General features: G+C 36.3%; 1 protein-coding gene across 8 annotated transcripts in view; it reads right to left on the reverse strand.

The window, feature by feature from the left end:
• Positions 1–22,135, reverse strand: part of LOC307178258 (uncharacterized protein) — a 1,492,981-nt gene that overhangs the window by 816,944 nt on the left and 653,902 nt on the right. For all 8 annotated transcript variants that reach the window (XR_013825157.1, XR_013825158.1, XR_013825159.1 and 5 more), the window contains one exon: positions 17,854–18,001. Coding sequence is in view for 5 of the 8 variants with exons in the window: in XM_079906244.1 (XP_079762370.1) it covers positions 17,906–18,001 (96 nt within the window). In the remaining 3 variants the exon portion in view is untranslated. The remainder of the gene's footprint in view (positions 1–17,853; positions 18,002–22,135) is intronic.

Here is a 22,135-nt window from a genome sequence, read left to right on the forward strand (position 1 = left end):
GAATAAGAATGTCTTTCTTACTGTTAGAAGCTGCTAGTGAAAAGTCTAACACATACTCGGGTATAGTAAATGTATTCTTTTAAATTAATGTGCAAAACTTTTTGCGCTTAAACCCTGTGCCTAATTTCACCTGCAAGAAGAGAATAGGCTGAACCTAAAAGCAGCATTTATTTTTATCAATCACAATCTGTAATTACTATACACAAGTAAAATTTTTTTTGTTTGCTTGCTAACTTGCTTTAGGAAACACACAGAAATGCAAACACCGAGATGAAAGAAGGTGATAACTATTGAAGAAACAAGAAGGTAATTCACTTTTTTTTAACACAGAAGCCAAACAGTCAATATATTCTGAATGTACCTTGGAGGGAAAAAATTTTTCTCAGGCATCAGATAATCTGAGATTTATTTGAATATCTTAACTGCCTAGTAGAAAATCAATGATTTTCAGAAGAGAAGTAAAAACTTTGTGTTTATGTAACCAAACAAATTGCAGCCCAATGGCTGTGATTAACTCAGGCCACAGTTTTAGCATTCTTGTGGCTTACTATCAGTTAATCGGCTCCAGGATCACATGTGTTAAAAAATGAAGAATGTATGAAAGTGAGATGATAAAAGTATTTTAGGGAAAAAAATTAAATTGAGTAATGGTGCAGGACAATTACATTTTACTATCTGCTAGAGAAAGAGAGTGCAGCTACCCAATTAAGGGCTGAATAGCTGGATAAAGGCAGCCTTAGATTTAGACACTACCTCTGACAGAATCTGTGAGATGCTGGGCAAATCCTTCACACCATCACTCCATGGAAGATATTGTTAACATCTTCATTATACACATGAGGATGCATCTATAAAAGGTAGTGTGGTAAAAATTAATATTGGTACTGTTTATCGTTATTATTGTGGTGGTAGTGTACCAGCTTTCAGTTAGCATCTGGAGTCCAGCACACATGATGATATAACATCAGGGTTTAATTGGAACTAACTTTTTGGAATTACACATATTCTGTTATAAGTATTTTAAACTGCAAACGTCTACAATGGTTTCATAACTTTTTCAAGAAAAACTAGAAAAATGGCATGTAATTTCCTTTGGGCTCTGGCTCTACCTACTCTCCTATCATTTCTATCACCATATTTCATATGTGGAGACCTTTGTGGAAGTACAAGAAAACAATGAAAATGGAGTACAGTGTCTCCCCTGCATCTGCCTGGATTTTCTGCACTGGAATGACTGTCTCTACTTCCTGAAAGCCATTCAGCCCTGCCTGCCAGCTGGCCTTGGCCAGTTGAGCTACTTTTGCACTAAATGCTCAGCGACAGAATGGAGTGTCACAGGTGAAAGTAAGTTTTTAAAAGGAGGAAAAAGAGAAAGATTCATAGAGAAAGAAAAATGAAGAAAGTAAAGGAGGGACGTATGAAGCAAAGAAGGAAGGAGGGATGAGGGGAGGGAGGAAGGAAGAAAAAAGGGAAGTGGGAAGAAGGAGAAAGGAGCAAAGGGGGAAAAAGGATGTGAATCAACTAACTTGAGCCATAGCGTGAAGGTGAAGACCACATAGCTTCAGATGAAGATTGATTGCACTTGGATCCAAGCCAAGGCCTTTTGCCATCCTAAATGCCTCTCCATTATCCATGCTAAGCAACTTCCTTTTCTGAATTACTCAGAGAGAAGTGAGAATGTGCTTCAAACTTACCAGCCATAGAAAACATGCAGTTAAAATATATTAAAAGGGAGACAGTATGGAAGAGAGCAGTGCAGTCGAATACTAAATTGACAAAATTGTTACCATGCTTTTTTTTTAAAGCAGTTATTTTAGATCTATTTCCATTACCACCTCCATCAATTAAAAATTATGTATACATCAATTTTCAAGTAACCTCTGCTTTCGAGGAACAAAGAAGATTAATTATACCATGCCACCACATCCCACTACCCTGTCGTCTCCTTACCACAGCAAATGAACACTAAACAGCCCAAGATTAAAATCAGAAATAAAATATATCAGAAACATCTTCTTTTAAGTCAGGACACAAAATAAAGATTTCTGTTGTGTTGGGAGATGTAAATGCCAGTTTTCTTGCTATTTACAAAAAAAAAAAAAAATGCCCATGAAATATTTTGTGAGCATTATACTGGGAGCCAGGAGACCTCGCTAGGCACTATTCTCCATTCTGTCATTTGTTCCATTTTATTTTTATTGTACTTATACTTGAGTGAATGTGTTACTCTAAATATATAATCACTCAATATTTTCAATACATTTTGCCCTCAATTAGTTTCCTCAAACCTCTGTGGAAAATTACGTTAAAGTTTAGCTTCATCCAAATTAGCGTCTTCCTAATAGAAGAAACTTGGCTTTAGAGTACATGCTGCATGGACATCCCAGGGGAAGCAAAGTTTATGAAATTTATCTTATTCTCATTAATAGCCATGCTGGGATATGGAATCTACATACATTTTTAAAAATAGCAAATTTTCAGAATCCTTAAACCACTTATCAGGAAATCCCTCTTCTTTTTTGTGGCTCAGTGGTCATCTAGCAAGTAGGTTTTTAATTGTTGTTCATGTTTATTTGTTTGTCTTTCCACATCTCTGTCTAATGTAACCATCATCTCCATAGATAACTTGGCACAGAAAAACTGGGACAGAGAATAATCTTCTTAGAGGATAATCTCACTGTAGTATCATAAAGTAGTTGAATAATAACATTAAGATATGGTCTTATCTGAGGTTTCCTTTCTGGAAATAGTCATCCTAAACCATGTAAAAATTGAGGAAAAAAAATCATTACCAAGGAGCTTTCAAAGGGGTCTAAGAGGCACGCTAGTCTAAGGAGTTTGCACTATACGCAAGGCTTACAGAATTGTCACAGACTCGAATGCCCATTCATTGTTCAATCCTAGCCTTAGATGATGCCTTCCATACACATGCTTTCCAATTCAAAATTAATTATGTTTTCTATTTCCTTGATTTCCTTACTTATTTGAAATCATTTGAGGACAAGCAAATCGAATGGACAGCAGATTGAAATGAGTGCCAGAATATTGTTTAAATTAGGATATTCCATGTGGAAGGGACAGCCATTTATTCAGACTTCTATTCCCTATTCAAATTGAAGTCATTTGGAAAATTGCCCTCTCCCTTTATTTTCCTCCTAGTTATGTATGGGAAAAGCATAACCTCAGTAACAGCATCCACTTCCCAACTGTGTTAGAGAAATTTTGGTAGAACTTTTAATGACAAAACAATGAACTCAGTTATCTATAATCCTGAAAATATTCAAAAATTGTTCCACTATCATGATGGCAACGTATGCACACACCTCAATATGCACTTACACATGAATACAGCATCAATATCTTAATGTGATAATGAAACCAAAGTGGGGAAAATCAAACAAATTAGCTTACCAGATATAAAATTGTTAAAATAGCTCAATTTACTCATTTTATCACTATGGAAACGAAGGCACAAAGGTGAAATTGCTTACTCCTGTTTCGGTTCACTGTCAGAGAGTCAGGATAATAAAAGTAATCAAAATACTGCCACAAAGCAGGTTTAGAAAGTTGCAAAGCTATGAAAGGTATTTTGACATCGTTCTCTCATTTGTCAGTGCCAATCATACTTGTACAAATTGTAACAAATTGTAAAGATCTTTAAGGAAAAGATTAGATTATCAGGTTTCTAGAAGCTTTAGAATATAATACAACCACTGGTAGCTCTTAGGTAAATTACCTAAATTAGTGATTAAATAAAAAGTTGTATTTCTTATGCTTATCAAAACTGCAGAATTGTTCTAAGATCTACATTCTGCTAGGAAGTTTTCTGCTATTAGCTCCATAGAAATTTGCAGTTTGAGATTTTTTTTTTGTTTTCTCTCTGGCTTTTAATGTTTACAGAACTCCTCCACTTTTTAATTTAAAACATTTTATGAATAGAAAAATAAAATAAAAATACAACAAACATGTATATATAGATTAATAATGTAAATGTATAAGACTATGTAATAAAAGAGGTATAATACAATTATGGTAATTACCTGAGAGTTTTGAGATATGATTTTCCTAGAAGAAATATAATTTTACTTGCAAAGAAGCTGAATTTAGATCTTATCAAAAAATGTAATTTTTAAAAGATAAAAAAGGTTGAAGAACTTGTCTACACTGGATACAGTTTTGCGGGGTATTTTTTAATTTGGAAATTCCAACCTTTGTAGTATATATGGCATTCACTGAGTTCTCCCAGTCTGTCTTCGGCAATGAAACAAGCAAAACTGCATCCTGCTATCAAACAGAAAAAACTTCAAAAAAGAAATTAACATTCCAAACAGAAGAAAGGGGAAGTGTTTACTGAGACTTGTTTTTGAATTATTTATATTTCATGATTTGTGCATCCCATGAGGGGATTCAGAGCATTGCCAAGAAAATATGGGAACACCTGCCCCAAGAGCTGTGGACAATGATTCACTAAACTTAATGATAAAATGTTCCGAGACTCAGGATCAAATGCCATTTCCTATAATTTCTGGTTCACAGTTTTGCTTTAGCAGTATATGTTTTATCCTTCAATGAAGTGGAGGCTTAGAAAAAGCAAACTGACTCCTACAAAGAGAAATGTATCCTCAGAAATTTCTGCTCAACATATTATCAGCCTAAACATTTTCATCCAGCCCTCAAGGCTGGGGACTCTTCTTAGTAACTGAGAAGACGAGTCCATAAATATGTATTTATTTGTATACCCCTTATTATATATCTCCTACACCAGAATCGACATATGGTTGCTAAAGTTAAGAATCCTGTCTTATTTATTGGGCTTCCCTGGTGGCGCAGTGGTTGAGAGTCCGCCTGCCGATGCAGGGAACACGGGTTCGTGCCCCGGTCTGGGAATATCCCACATGCCACGGAGCGGCTGGGCCCGTGAGCCATGGTCGCTGAGCCTGTGCGTCCGGAGTCTGTGCTCCGCAACGGGAGAGGCCACAATAGTGAGAGGCTCACGTACCACACACACACACACACACAGAATCCTGTCTTATTTATCTTGGTAGTGTCTGAAACTAGAAAAGTTGGTATTCAAAAATATTTGTTGAATGAATGAGCAAACGTCATGTTTACCTGGATAAGCTAGCTATCCAAACACCTCTAACAATACTAAAGCTACATAAGGGAGGACAGCAATGTGATTCTAACATGAACAGGGTTGGAGGAGGGAGCAAAAACAAAATTTAAAAATAGTGGCTGGAAAATCACCATTAGGATTTATGAGATGTGGGCTGTATTAGGTGTTTCGGAACTTAGCCTGTGAAAGTGAGCACTGTAGCATCCCCTGTACATGATGTTTGACTACTTTGGGTTGAAAAGTACGGAAGCATGAGTTTACCACAGAAGCAGAATGATTTCCAACCGTTAGAACAGTTATTGTCACAAACCAGGAGAGAATATATTTTGGTCAGCCCAGGGGAACACTAACCATGTCAAATATAAAAGTCCCAACAGCTTTGAAGAGGAAAAAAAGCAACCTTATTACTCCTGCTTCTATAATTCTAGAAACGAATGTTTCCGTTAGGAAATATGCACTATTGAAATGCATCCCTCTCCCTGAAAACTTCATTTAGACAGTTAAAATTGGTATTTAGTTGTTTGCCCAGATAAATATTTCATATTGAAAACACAAACATTTTTGCTTGGGATATTACAATTTAATAGGAAATATTCAATAACTTCTCCTGATAGGATAATGTGACTGTTGCTTAGTGATATTTTAATGTAACTTTTTATTTTAGTTAAGAACACATTCTCATGATTCAGAAAAAAAAAAAAATCTTTTTTTTTCCACATTGTATTTTGTTGCTTGTCTCATTGAGGATGCTTAAAGAAAACCTAGACTATTTATTTACTGGCTTCCAAATTGTCCAGGCAAATAAAAGCAAGAACTCTTAATGACAACAGTGCACATATTGTCAGGATTTCACTTTGCCACAATTTATGCCCTCCACAAATGTCTGGCATCCTAGACTAGAAAACACTTAGGTTCTCACTCCTACCACTGTCTGATTATCTTTCAAGAACTTCCCTAATACTATAGGGGAAAAAAAAATCTCTAAAAGCCTCAGAAATTTTATCTCCTAGTAGCCTCTTCATTGGCTATAAACCTTAGCGTTAGCTTCTACCAATTTGATCTTATTTGGGATTGCTTAATTGTTGCTTCCTTTTATATAATACAGTTGTTTTCAAGAAATATCACATGTTGCAAGTGAATATGGCCATGGCTAAATGAGGTTTACTGTAAAATAATAATTAAGTTTCATTTTTAAAGTACAGTGTCACTTCTGATTTAAAAGAACCATAGCGCAGAGTATCATGAAAGCAAATAACTATTGGCATAACCTAAATAAATATATTTTTAAATCTATAAGGTACATTGCAGTTGGAAATATAAAATGTGAAGCTGTCATCACTGAGGCCAATGATAACCTTTTCAAACTTTATTAACATGATTAGGATTTAAAATTAGATATAATTAAATTAATAACAGCATCTTTTACTTAATTTTAAGAATAAAGCTTTAATAAAATCAGTATGCATTCTAATTGTTTATTTACACAATATTAATATTCAGACAGAAGGATCGCTAAAACACAGTTAATTAAATATAAATTAATGTGGTGGAATATTTAATTATCTTTTCTACACCTCACGACTAATGATTATGTAAATGCCTTGCATTTAATCTTGTTGCCAGGAAATTAACTTAATGGCCTTCAACAAATGAACATTTTGTATGCATTACAGGACACTTTATCTAAAATTTAACTGCATGGTATTAGTTTCAGATAATAACATGATTACACAATTTAAAATGTAAATGTATGCGATACTTTTGCCTCTCCCCCCACCTTTTTTACAAAGAGGAGACTAAAATTGTTCAAGTGTCATTTAATAACCCAGGTTCTGACATGTGAGAGATTTCCTGCTTATCACTGAGGAAGCCAACTCCTTTTAAAGGAAACACTTCCAAAGAAAAAAGACAAGTCCCTTTGCAGTGGACAGTTAAATCAATGATTTCATACAATGCCACCTTTAAAAGTAAATTACTTTGGATGTCAGAGGATGGCAGGGCCATCAGCACTCTGAGTGGTTTCTCCAAGCTTTGGGGATTCTCTGAAGTGCCAGCACTTTGGGATTTGTTAACAAAATCTCGGGACTTGTAACCCTCTCAAAGAACTGAAGCTCAGAATAATTACAAGTCTCATTAGATATCACTAAAAATATGGGAGACAGAGATTTAATTTTCCAGAGTAAGATCTTTGTCTTGAACAATTTTAATGAATAGACATTCCAATACCTAAATGAATAGAAATGATCTGTCCTACACTGAATGGGAAATCTCACAGAGGGAGTGACGTGAATAGCCAGGCAGCTCTCGTCTCACTGACTGTAGCAGATGCTGTTGTGCCCCCACGTAACTCCTCGTTCTTACCCCTCAGAGACTACCCACCAACCGACAGCACCAGCAATTCATTTCCTGAGATTTCTCTTTTTTTCCAACAGAGACCACTTTGCTGCCTACCTGGCAGATCAAGTGACAAGGTTTGGGATTTAATCCTCCCCATCCCAGCAGCCCTCAATCAATTATTAGAGTTGGTATATTAATGACCTGGCTACCTTGCTTACCCCTTGAGTGAGATCATTTGGAAGCATATGTTTCACACCGAGACCCAGAGTTTCCTATTGGAACGAAGTTCTAGTTACCTGTGCAAAGTGGCTTGATAATGGACGCTTTATTGCCTCTCCTTCTCTCCTTCATTTCCCAATTCCCTTACCGGTGTTTATTTCACTTCTCAGATAAATTCTATGCATTTATATTTTAACTCAGCCTCTGTTTCTGGGGCAATCCAAACTACATTAAGTCTGTTTGGGGGAAATCAATGCAGTCTGACATAGGACTGAGATCAGGACACTAAAACGTGGCATTAGGATTAGTAGAATATCCAGGAATTTCTAAGTGTATTAGATCACACCCATTCCTTCCTCACTCAGTCTCTGAATGAGATGTATAGAAAAATATTACATATTAAGATAGCTAATAGTTGAGGGCTTATTACATATCAGACATTTTTAAGTGCTTTACACATATGACCACATTTGTGTCTCAAAAACAACTCAACAATATAGACACTACTATAACGCCCCCCAAAATTCCTTGCTTGTAACAACAGCTAGTTTATTATATCTCATGATTTTTTGAGTTAAGAATTGAGGCAAGTCTAGATCAAATAATTCTCTTGTTTCTCATAATGTTGATAGAAGTCACTGGCTGTATTCAGTTGAAATATGGGCTGGTCTAGAGGGTCCACAGTGGTTTCACTCGCTCATCTGGCACAGTGGGAAGAGTGGCTAGAAGGCTGGGCTCATTTGGAATTATCAACCAGAGCACCTTCACCTGGCCTTTCCAGTGTGGTGGGCTCATATAATAGTCTGACATCTTAATGGTAACTCAGAGCTCACAGAGAGAGGACTCCAGGGAAAGGAAGTATAAGCTGCCAGATCCTTAAGGCCTGGATCTAGAAAGTGGCACTGAGTCACTCCTGCTGTGCTCTATTGGTCAAAGGAGTTACTCCTCAGGTTCAAGGGGAGGGGGAGAGAACTTGCAGCCATCTTTAATCTTCCACATTAGGTTAAGTAGCTCACCTGCATAATTAGTAGAGCCAGATTTCAACCCCCAAATGCTAACTTCAAAGCCTAGATTCTTAAACACTATGTTTTCTTTCTTCCTATATAACAACGAATAAGAAATGTAGAAGCAAATTAATATTTTTATTAATATCTGAGGCATTGTATCCATACTCCAACTCTGAGAATTCTTATAAATTGAACCACAGGTAGCATGATGTTACCAATACTGGGTAAAAATAACAGCTAGCATAGAAAGGTGTACCCAGCACAACATGCTAAATGCTAACACCTTTTTTTTTTTTTCAGTTTTCACTCCAAACACAAAGTGAGCCAAAAACGCAAAATATAACTAATTTTCAGATATTCTTCCTTGCACTCACATCAAAACTTTGCACTCACACCAAGATGTATATACATGTATACATATACACACATATATATACACACATACACAGACATATACATGTGTGTGTGCATATACATAGATTTCAGATACTCCAATGAACATGCAGTTGTCTTTTTCATGTCTTTCATGCAAGGGCTACTCAATATAATATTACATATTTCAATGTATTCAGTAGGCAGTTATTAAGGGTGAGTCTAATTTTTAATGGATCTTATGCTCACCATTAGTTGTTGTGTATTCACATCTAGAAAGCGTTTTATTACCAGCTGAGGTATCCTACAAAATAAGCCACCTTTCCCCAGAGCCTGCCTGCTTCACTATGAGATGTCTTCAGTAGTTAGAAGTAGACATCTCATTCTGCCTATTTCAAGGCCTTTGCTATATTATGACCATACTCCTTAGGTCTCCACATACCTGGAGGGATGTTTCCCTTGTTTATAAAAAACAGATAAATGCCAGATGATAAGATCAGTAAATCTTTTCACGCATTTTTTAGATTTATGATCACTCATTTCTCAGAAAGTCCCAGGAGTGTAGGCTTCCAAAGTTCCAAGTTTATAATTCTAAATATGCTGTACTAACAGCAAACACTTTTCTCTATTGGGGAAAAAAGTAGCTTATGCATGATTTCAATATGATGGTTTTGATTTACTGCTTTATTGCTGCAGCTATTCAATGAGATTTCATAATAGAATTAATATATGTACTATATTTACTATATTAAGTATCTCAGTCATTTTCCTATATTCTATATGAGATATAGTCTATAGGAAGTCTATAAGGAGACTAATTCAAATTACAAAAAGACACAGCATTCTCTAATTTCTAGTTCATGGATTCATTCACAAAATATTCTAAAACCTTCAGAGTCACCTATTATATTCTGATGCATACAACATGAATTTATGTCTTGCAACTTGGTAATGGTTCTAAATGGTTAACTATCCTAATTAATAAGTAACAAGAATGTTGCAATTCCCTCTATGTTTTTTCTATCATACAAGTATTATTTTATACTTGAATCTCTGCACTGAAGGAATCTGAAATTTTCAGCTCCATGTAAAACTCCTCCATTTAGTTTTCATCCATATGAAACTACATTTATGCATAAGAAAATCCTACATGTTCTCTTTCTAAGCAAAGCTGGAAATACTGAGGAGATAAACATCTCCTCTGCACTCACTCCACAAGCAGGAACCAAAGAAATATCAGGCAACAAATCACAATCTATTTTTTTTCTTTTTGAAAAAAAATTTTATTGAAGTATAGTTGATTGACAATATCATGTAGGTTTCAGGTGTACAGCACAGTGACTCCGTTATACATATATATATTCTTTTTCAGATTATTTCCCCTTACAGGTTATTACATAATACTGAGTATAGAAACCACAGATATTTCCATTTCATACTATGGTAGTTGTAGATATCTCCCAACATCATTTACTCTCTTGCTGCTTTAGACTTAGAGTAGTTATGAGACTTGTGGCTAGATCTTATTTTTTATTTTTAATATAATTTTTTTACACACCATTTTCTTATTAGTTATCTATTTTATATATATTAGTGTATATACGTCAATCCCAATCTCCCAATTCTTCCCACCACCACCACCACTCCTCCACTTTCCCCCATTTGGTATCCATACGTTTGTTCTCTACTTCTGTGTCTATTTCTGCCCTGCAAACTGGTTCATCTGCACCATTTTTCTAGATTCCACATATATGCGTTAATATACGATATGTTTTTCTCTTTCTGACTTACTTCACTCTGTATGACAGTCTCTAGGTCCATTCACGTCTCTACAAATGACCCAATTTCATTCCTTTTTATTGCGGAGTAATATTCCATTGTATATATGTACCACATCTTCTTTATCCATTCATCTGTTGATGGGCATTTAGGTCGCTTCCATGACCTGGCTATTGTAAATAGTGCTGCAATGAACATTGGGGTGCATGTGTCTTTTTCAATTATGGTTTCCTGTGGGTATATGCCCAGTAGTGGGATTGTGGGATCATACGGTAGTTCTATTTTTAGTTTTCTAAGGAACCTCCATACTGTTCTCCATAGTGGCTGTATCAATTTACATTCCCACCACAGTGCAAGAGGGTTCCCTTTTCTCCACATCCTCTCCAGCATTTGTTGTTTGTAGATTTTCTGATGATGCCCATTCTAACCAGTGTGAAGTGATACCTCGTTGTAGTTTTGATTTGCATTTCTCTAATAATTAGTGATGAAGAACAGCTTTTTATGTGCCTCTTGGCCATCTGTGTGTTTTCTTTGGAGATATGTCTATTTAGGTCTTCTGCCCATTTTTTGATTGGGTTGTTTTTTTTTGTTTTTTGTTTGTTTTTTTTTTTGCGGTACGCAGGCCTCTCACTGTCGTGGCCTCTCCCATTGCGGAGCACAGGCTCCGGACGCGCAGGCTCAGCGGCCATGGCTCACGGGCCCAGCCGCTCCGCGGCACGCGGGATCTTCCCGGACCAGGGCACAAACCCGTGTCCCCTGCATCGGCAGGCGGACTCTCAACCACTGCGCCACCAGGGAAGCCCTGTTTGTTTTTTTAATATTGAGCTGCATGAGCTGCTTATATATTTTGGAGATTAATCCTTTGTCTGTTCATATGTTTGCAAATATTTTCTCCCATTCTGAAGGTTGTCTTTTCGTCCTGTTTATAGTTTCCTTTGCTGTGCAAAAGCTTTTGAGTTTCATTAGGTCCCACTTGTTTAGTTTTGTTGGAATCTGCTTGCTAGTATTTTGTTGAGGATTTTTGCATCTATATTCATCAGTGATATTGGTCTGTAATTTTCTTTTTTTGCAGTATCTCTGTCTGATTTTGGCATCAGGGTGATGGTGGCCTCCTAGAATGAGTTTGGGAATGTTCTTTCCTCTGCAATTGTTCAGAAGAGTTTGAGAAGGATGGGTGTTAACTGTTCTCTAAATGTTTGATAGAGTTCACCTGTGAAGCCATCTGGTCCTGGACTTCTGTTTGTTGGAAGATTTTTAATCACAATTTCAATTTCATTACTTGTGATTGGCCTGTTCATGTTTTCTTCCTGGTTCAGTCTTGGAAGGTTATACATTTCTAAGAATTTGTCCATTTCTTTCAGGTTGTCAATTTTACTGGCATAGAGTTGCTTGTAGTAGTCTCTTATGATGCTTTGTATTTCTGCAGTATACATTGTAATGTCTCCTTTTTCATTTTTAATTTTACTGATTTGAGTCCTCTCCCTATTTTTCTTGATGAGCCTGGCTAAAGATTTATCAATTTTGTTTATCTTCTCAAAGAACCAGCTTTTAGTTTTATTGATCTTTGCTACTGTTTTCTTTGTTTCTACTGCATTTATTTCTGCTCTGACCTTTACGATTTCTTTCTAACCTTTCTAACCTCTCTAACCTTTCTAATTCCTTTAGGTGTAAAGTTAGATTGTTTATTTGAGATTTTTCTTGTTTCTTGACATAGGCTTGTATAGGTAAAACTGCTTTTGCTGCATCTCATAGTTTTTTGTTGTTTTGTTTTGTTTTGTTTGTTTGTTTGTTTGTTTGTGGTACGTGGGCCTCTCACTGTTGTGGCCTCTCCCGTCGCAGAGCACAGGCTCCAGACGCGCAGACCCGGCAGCCATGGCTCACGGGCGCAGCCGCTCCGCAGCATGTGGGATCCTCCCGGACCAGGGCATGAACCCATGTTCCCTGCATCGGCAGGCGGATTCTCAACCACTGCACCACCAGGGAAGCCCTCCCATAGGTTTTTGATCGTCGTGTTTTCATTGTCATTTGTCTCTAGGTATTTTTTTATTTCCTCTTTGATTTCTTCAGTGATCTCTTGGCTATCTAGTAACATACTGTTTAGCCTCCAATGTGTTTGTATTTTTTACATTTTTTTCCCTGTAATTGATTTCTAATCTCATAGCATTGTGGTCGGAAAAGATGCTTGATATGATTTCAATTTTCTTAAATTTACCGAGGCTTGATTTGTGACCTAAGGTGTGATCTATCCTAGAGAATGTTCCGTGCGCACTTGAGAAGAAAGTGTAATCTGCTGTTCTCGGATGGAATGTCCTATAAATATCAATTAAATCTATCTGGCCTTATGTCATTTAAAGCTTGCGTTTCCTTATTAATTTTCTGTCTGGATAATCTGTCCATTGGTGTAAGTGAGGTGTTAAGGTCTCCCACTATTACTGTGTTACTGTCAATTTCCTCTTTTAGAGCTGTTAGCAGTTGCCTTATGTTTTGAGATGCTCCTATGTTAGGTGCATATATATTTTTAATTGTTATATCTTCAACTAGGATTGATCCCTTGATCATTATGCAGTATCCTTCCTTGTTTCTTGTAACATTCTTTATTTTAAAGTCTATTTTATCTGATATGAGTATTGCTACTCTGGCTTTCTTTTGATTTCCATTTGCATGGAATATCTTTTTCCATCCTCTCACTTTCAGTCTTTATGTGTCCCTAGGTCTGAAGTGGGTCTCTTGTACCCAGCATATATATGGGTCTTGTTTTCATATCCATTCAGAGAGCCTGTGTCTTTTTTTTGGAGCATTTAATCTATTCACATTTAAGGTAATTATTGATATGTATGTTCCTATTACCCTTTTCTTGTTTCGGTTTGTTTTTGTAGGTCCTTTTCTTCTCTTGTGTTTCCCACTTGGAGAAGTTCCTTTAGCATTTGTTGTAGAGCTGGTTTGGTGGTCCTGAATTCTCTTAGCTTTTGCTTGTCTGTAAAGCTTTTGTTTTCTCTGTCAAATCTGAATGAGATTCTTGCCAGGTAGAGTAATCTTGGTTGTAGGTTCTTCCCTTTCATCACTTTAAGTATATCATGACACTCCCTTCTGGCTTGTAGAGTTTCTGCTGAGAAATCAGCTGTTAACCTTATGGGAGTTCCCTTGTATGTTATTTGTCGTTTTTCCCTTGTTGCTTTTAATAATTTTTCTTTGTCTTTAATTTTTGTCAGTTTGATTACTATGTGTTCTGCGTGTTTCTCCTTGGGTTTATCCTGCCTGGGACTCTCTGCTCTTCCTGAACTTGGGTGGCTATTTTCTTTCCCATGTTAGGGAAGTTTTCAACTATAATCTCTTCAAATATTTTCTTGGGTCCTTTCTCTCTCTCTTCTCCTTCTGGGACCCCTATAATGCGAATGTTGGTGCATTTAATGTTGTCCCAGAGGTCTCTTAGGCTGTATTCATTTCTTTTCTTTCTGTTTTCTTTATCTGTTCCACGGCAGTGAATTCCGCCATTCTGTCTTCCAGGTCACTTATCCATTCTTCTGCCTCAGTTATTCTGCTATTGATTCCTTCTAGTGTAGTTTTCATTTCAGTTATTGTATTGTTCATCTCTGTTTGTTTGTTCTTTAATTCTTCCAGGTCTTTGTTAAACATTTCTTGCATCTTCTCAATCTTTGCCTCCATTCTTTTTTTGAGGTCCTGGATCATCTTCACTATCATTACTCTGAATTCTTTTTCTGGAAGGTTGCCTATCTCCACTTCATTTAATTGTTTTTCTGGGGTTTTATCTTGTTCCTTCATCTGGTACATCATCCTCTGCCTTTTCATTTTACCTGTCTTTCTTTGAATGTGGTTTTTGTTCCACAGGCTGCAGGATTGTAGTTCTTCTTGCTTCTGCTGTCTGCCCTCTGGTGCATGAGACTATCTAAGAGGCTTGTGCAAGCTTCCTGATGGGGGGCACTGGTGGTGGGTAGAGCTGGGTGTTGCTCTGGTGGGCAGAGCTCAGTAAATCTTTAATCCACTTGTCTGCTGATGGGTTGGGCTGAGTTCCCTTTCTGTTGGTTGTTTGGCCTGAGGCGACCCAGCACTGGAGGCTACAGGCTCTTTGGTGGGGCTAATGGCGGACTCTGGAAGTGGTTATGCCAAGGAGTACTTCCCAGAACTTCTGCTGCCAGTGTCCTTGTCCCCGTGGTGACCCACAGCCACACCCCGCCTCTGCAGGAGACCCTCCAACACTAGCAGGTAGGTGTGGTTCAGTCTCCTATGGGGTCACTGCTCCTTCCCGCTGGGTCCCGATGCGCACACTACTTTGTGTGTCCCTCCAAGAGCGGAGGCTCTGTTTCCCCCAGTCCTGTCAAAGTCCTGCAATCAAATCCCACTAGCCCTCAAAGTCTGATTGTCTAGGAATTCTTCCTCCTGTTTCCAGACCCCCAGGTTGGGAAGCCTGACATGGGGCTCAGAACCTTCACTGCAGTGGGTGGACTTCTGTGGTATAATTGTTCTCCAGTTTGTGAGTCACCCACCTAGAGGTTATGGGATTTGATTTTATTGTGATTGCGCCCCTCCTACTGTCTCACTGCAGCTTCTCTTTTGTCTTTGGATGCAGGGTATATTTTTGGTGAGTTTCAGTGTCTTCCTGTCAATGATTGTTCAGCAGTTAGTGTGATTCTGGTGCTCTAGCAAGAGGGAGTGAGCACATGTCCTTCTGCTCCTCCATCCTGAACCAATCTCCTCATTCTTTTATTTCTAAGAATTCCAACTTCTAATTTCAAAGATATGATTTTTTAGGTGACAATTTCTCATTTTTTTCAGACTTCTGATATCCAGAACCATAAGATAATAAGTTTATATTGTTTTAAGCCACAAATTTGTGGTAATTTGGAAAACAAGTACCTACCAAATATTATGTTATATGGCTTTCTAATTAACCAAGTACCATTTATAAATAATCATATCATTCTGGACTGCAAAGGCAACTTTATTCTAAATGAGATGACCATATGTGACTCTATTTCCAGACCCTTTATTATACTTCAATATTCTCTTCATCTATCTTTTCACCAATATTGCACTTTCTTAATAACTGTAACGTTACAGTAAGTCTTAATATGTGGTAGTGTAAATCTGCAAGCTTCTTCTATGATAGTTTTTTGGTTTTTTGGTTTTTTTTTTACCATTTTGGTCTTTTGAAAATCTGATAATAAAATTTATATGAAAATTTGATTTCAACAATAACAAAGAATCCTACTGGAATTTTGACTGAGATTGCACTGATTTATAGAGCAATTCGGGGAAAACTGATATCTTAAAAATCCTGAATTTCAGATCTATGAATATGGTATAGCCTTCCATTTAATTTAGGTCCTCTTTGTTTTTCCATTATAATGTTTTTCTCTTTCTGTGTGGATATACTACCAACTGGACTTGTACTTACCTTGTGGGAAAGTTTTTAATTTCATATTCAATTCTTGAGATGTTTTTCAATTTTTTTTGTCAGTTTTGGCATCAAGTGATGGTTTTCAAAGAATTCATTTATTTCCTAAATTTAAAACTATGGTGGTATCAAATTATTCATTATTGTCTCTTATTATAATTTTCTTATGTCCCTTTTACATTCTCAGTAATGGGAATATTTTTTCCTTATTTTTAGATCAGCCTTTCCAGTGGTAATCGTGATAATGGTCTTTATCATTATCTCTCCCCTTACAAAGTAATAGAAATACTATACGATGCAGACCATCATGTTTAATAACATTAGCTAAAGAGAAAGCAATGTTTACAGAATATGATGAGATCATCGTTCAAGTTATTAAGTTGCTATTAAGTAGTATTTTTGTTTGATTTGAATAGAAAATATAACCACTATCCTAATAAAGTTTATAAACATAGCCTTGTTAGTATATAAGAGCTTAATTTCAAATTTAAGAATTTATACCAAATCAGTTTAACACTAAGGCCTATATCATCAATGATCAGTGATCAATAAAAATGCACACACTAAGAAAAGTACCATACAACAATAGGATATGCACGTTGGAAAAATATCTTTTAAAAGGCTGGCTTAAGACCTCAATTATTTGTAATACTTACAAAAATTCTGCAAAATTTATATTCTTTTGTGGTAATTCATCTCAGAATGATTAAATCAAATGCCCAAGTAAGAGGGTCAGATTATGAACACTGGCCCATGAGAATTTCAAGCCTGTGTTATCTCATCTATGATACTGTTCTTCAGATGAGCAGATCACTTATCAATCTGAAATCTTCCCATGTCTATAGATTTTTAAACTATCTAACTAAAAGTTATCAAAATGGAGAAAAATCTTAAAGATCTGTTAGAAACCCAGTAATGTTTTGCTTTAGATATTTATTTTTCATTATTTACACCACTTTTTAGTATTATTACTATTGCTCCACTGGCATTAGATATTCTTCATTTTGTCAATATCTCTGCAGATATACATATATTGCTCAATCACTTTAAAAAAAAGAGAGATGGGGTGGAAGTAGAACTAGAGATTCACTGTAGTCACCTCAAATCTCACCAATTCTCATTATACAAATCTTGCATTAGTACAGAATTAAGTGAAGGACTCTGCCTTACAATGTATTATCAACCATACACAGTGGGAGGGCAGTTCTATTAAGCATTTGTATCTTACTAATAATGAATATAATGCTGTGCTAAATGAATGATACCTTCAAAGCATTTTAAACAAACTTCCTAAAATCTTTAATGCTTCGTCGAAAAGAAATACTTCATTTTACTAATTGGATTGGTGGGATTTATCTATGTTACACTATGAATCTCAACCTATTGTTATTAATCAATCACCATAATTACAGAATAAAGTTCTTCATTTCCATTTCTTTCATAAAAATAGAAAAATTTTAGTACTTACAAACCCTATCTTGTTATTTTCATCTGTGAAAACAAGTGACTTTTCAACATATTCCAGAAAATCAACATATAATGTATATTATATAAGAACTTAAATTAGGCTTTGTAGGAAATTGGGTAACAGTATAATTTTCTTTACTCACCTTAACTTCTGGCCAGGAAAATCGGGAAAAATGCTGGATTTCCTTGGCAGTCTCATGGTCCACTTCTATCCTTGGTGAAATTGCAATGCAAACCTAACAGTTCTTGACTCTGTCCTCTTTGCAGACCATGTGAAGGTGACTCTGGGACCTAGACAGAGGAAGTACAGGAGGAAGGTGATACTTTTTCTACCTCGCAGGTACTGAAAAAAAATAGCTCAATATATTCAGAATTTTTTAATGTATATAAAAATGTTTGAAAAAAAGATTCCCCTTATACAATGGTTTAAAACTTGGTCAAACTAGGATCTACAGACGAGCAGAGGAGAGGAAGAAGGAAAGAAAAGTCTGACCGAGGTTAATCCTTAGGAACCACTCAGTCATGTGTTATAAGATTCAATACCGACTGAATATTCAGCTCTGTGTTACTACAACATGATCATAGGAGACAGAAGGGAAGAGAGAGAAATATAAGCACCAATTCCATTGCAATCTAGTAAAATATTAGTTTTTTTTCAAATATAGACATCTGGTTAATATCTCTTTAAATTACATGGTTTTAAGTAACATGGCTCCTTGAGGCCAGGTAATAATTGTCACAGCGTTAGCAACTCATGTTAAGAGAAAAAATTGTTTCCTTCATGTTTGACTCTCAGCATTTACTAGAGAGTGTTACAAATAGGAAAGGTTTCTAAAAATCTGTTGAGGACACAGATCCAGTCCCAATTCTACAGGTAATAATAATTGTATATGTTGAGAAGTTGAAACAAATTTCTCCTAAATTCAGATTTCATTCAGCCACTAATTCCCAATTTATATATGCAAAGGCTCATTGTTTCATTAAAGACCAAAGGTAACACTAAAATGTATAGGAGTTTGCTACACAGACTGGAGCCTCTGTGTTCCTCTTGTCTGAGTTGGAAAGTAAATGTAAATGTAAAACTCCGATATTCTGCGTTCCTGAAGCTGGGCAAAGCAGTGGGGGTTTCAATTAAAAACCACAGGAATGGAAAGGGATACGTCAATAAAACCACAGACTTGTACGTATGGCATACTAGTTTGCAAACAAACACAGCAAGCCTCCCTGGAGTATGAGTCTATTACTGTATGTTTAAACTGAATGTGTGATGGCTGAGGTGACTATCGCAGCATGGTTTTCCCTCATTTCATGTACAGGGGAATGCAGACTTGCATCCTTGGTTCCCTGTAACAAATGAAATGAGGAAACTGCTTAACTGAAGAACACATCATCAAAGTGGGAAAAGCTGAAATGATACTAAATCTGCCTTTTAAGTACAAACATCATTAAAGGAAGAGAATCTCAATGCTGAACTGATATGCAATCAGTAATGGTGGAAAATTAGTTTTTTCAAATAAAGACATCAGGTTAACATCCATTTAAACTACATGGTTTTTACTATAAGGTTTCTACAAACAGTGTCTGACATTAGAATATATTTGTTGAGTAATCAATTGGCTATAGAGGAGTACAATCAGTACATAAAAATATTACATATTTTACAAGGATAAAACCAGAATAAAGGCAGTCAAGTTGAACAGAGCATAGGCAAAGTATTTAATTTATAATTCACGGTACATAGCTGTGTATTTTTTTAAAAGATGTGATGTGTTACAAATATTTAAGAGAAGACAGCTATGTGGGAAAAACTGGATAGTTTACTTGGTTAATTAATTAGGCTAAATGTTGCTTAACTTTGCTACCAGTTAACAACTGGTTTCAAATATATTGGCTTCTCATTATGCTTGAACAATTCATGAAATTAATCTTATTGACTACCTAGTGCATTCAGAGACTGTTTGAAGCTCAAAGAAAAATCCACGATATTTTTAGGTAAGGATTATCTCATTTGACTCTGACAAAGAATGCTTTCTTTCCACAGAAAACATGTTTATTTTATCCATATTGAAGGATAACAGAAATAAAAGTCAGCTTTTTTTATTTTCCAACATTTTGATGCTTACCTTATTGCACAGTCTAATGAAACATGGTGGTAGACACAGCACTTACTGTGGGGTTTATTTTATGGAGGGTTTTATGCCTGAGTAAAAGATAAAAGGCTGGGGATAAAAGTGAACATACTTTACTTTCCAAGCTTCCTATATATTGTAAAGGATATACATTGTGATACTTCAGGAAATTCAAAGATTGTGAGATGTCTTGCACTTCCTAAACAATTAATTTTTATGAATTATAAATTTCAAAGAGTTTGATAAAGGCTTAATCCTAAATCTCTTGGTTATCTTACCAGTCAGTTGTGGGGTCTTCTGATTACTATAATGATAGAGCCCAACAATTATGGGATGCGTTATTTTGAAGTCAAAACATAAATGTACATGTGTAAAATGGAGCACAGCATCCTTGCACTTGAAAATATAATTAGAGTGAATAAAAACAGAACATAGGATAAGTTTTATCATAATCCCTTACTCACTGCTATGTCTCCAATGTTTATTCAGTCCAGTCTCTGACACATAGTACAGGTTTTATAAACAGCAGTTGGGAAGATAAATAAAGATAAATTAAAAAATTAACAAATAAAAATAGATGTTAAGTGGAAACAGATCTAAAACCTAGATTTTCTAAAATGTGTCTTCCTCTGCTTCTTTTTTAAAATTTTATTTATTTATTTTAATTCACAAGACATTTTATTATATTCTTCTTCCTTTTTTTAAAACATCTTTATTGGAGTATAATTGCTTTACAGTTTTGTGTTAGTTTCTGCTGTATAACAAAGTGAACCAGCTATACATATACATATATCCCCATATCTCCTTCCTCTTGTGTCTCCCTCCCACCTTCCCTATCCCACTCCTCTAGGTGGTCACAAAGCACCGAGTTGATCTCCTTGTGCTATGTGGCTGCTTCCCACTAGCTATCTGTTTTACATTTGGTAGTATATATATGTCCATGCCACTCTCTCACTTTGTCCCAGCATACCCTTCCCCCTCCCCGTGTCCTCAAGTCCATTCTCTATGTCTGCATCTTTATTCCTGTCCTGCCCCTAGGTTCTTCAGAAACATTGTTTTTTTTAGATTCCATATATATGTGTTAGCATACGATATTTGTTTTTCTCTTTCTGACTTACTTCACTCTGTATCAGACTCTAGGTCCATCTACCTCACTACAAATAACTCAATTGCATTTCTTTTTATGGCTGAGTAATATTCCATTGTATATATGTGCCACATCTTCTTTATCTATTCATCTGTCAATGGACACTTAGGCTGCTTCCATGTCCTGGCTATTGTAAATAGTGCCCTCTGCTTCTTTTTTAAGGAAGCCTGTTGCATCATAAAAATCATATAAAATGCCTTGCTCCCTCAGGCACTACAATTCTGAGACAGCATCACGACCAAGCAAATGAGTTTTCACGAAGAGCACCATGTTAGATTCATATTGCTGGGTCAAAAAAAAAAAAACTGAAACAATTTTAGTAAATGGAATTAATTTTGAAAATGTGAAATGGTTTGTTACCACAAATATAAATTAGTCAAGTTTAATATTTTATATAAATATACCAACCATCTTCACGTTAGGTGTCAGACCTAAATAGTTCTGTTTGAGAAAACTGTGCGCCTACCATATCAAGCCTTCATCTGAGACTCCTGAGGCACATGTGGCATTCATCGCCAGCAACCCGCTCACAGAGTAGTGATCACCCCCTTGCCAGCTGGCTGGTCGCATGGATGAATAAGGAAAAGGTTTTCATGACTGCCATAGGAGCAGTGAGTTGGCAGGGAGCAAAGTAATCTTCAACAGCCAACTGGCACCAGGGAACTCCTTAACTCTCAGAGGGTTAGCCATGCAGAGCTTACTGCCAGGAAGCCTACATTTGGAAAGGCATTCTCCCAAAGAAGCAGGCAGAGCACTGCCTTCATGAAGAACTGCCTCATTCACAGATTCAGCACCTCAGAAAACGCTGAAACCGGAAAAGCTGGCATTGCTCCTGAGATTTACTTGCTTATTACATTGACTCATTTATTTGTTGACTTTCAGAGTATTCAATTTTTAAAGATATTCAGTAGACTTCCTACCTACCAAGTGGTAGACCACCTGAGTCAGTTTGTTTTGAACAGCCCTGTTTTGTGATTGCGGTCCTAACTCATTAAAAGCGCCTCCATTCATTCCCAGCAGGGTCCTGGTTTAGATGATATAGGATATGGTCACTCAGCTACTAACAAAATACCTAAATTGAGTTTTGGGCCAAAATAACTAAAATGACCAAAGTACCGATGCTCAATAAGAGAACAAGTGAGATGACAA

This window comes from Stenella coeruleoalba (assembly GCF_951394435.1).
Source record: "Stenella coeruleoalba genome assembly, chromosome: 20".
Lineage (NCBI taxonomy): Eukaryota > Metazoa > Chordata > Mammalia > Artiodactyla > Delphinidae > Stenella > Stenella coeruleoalba.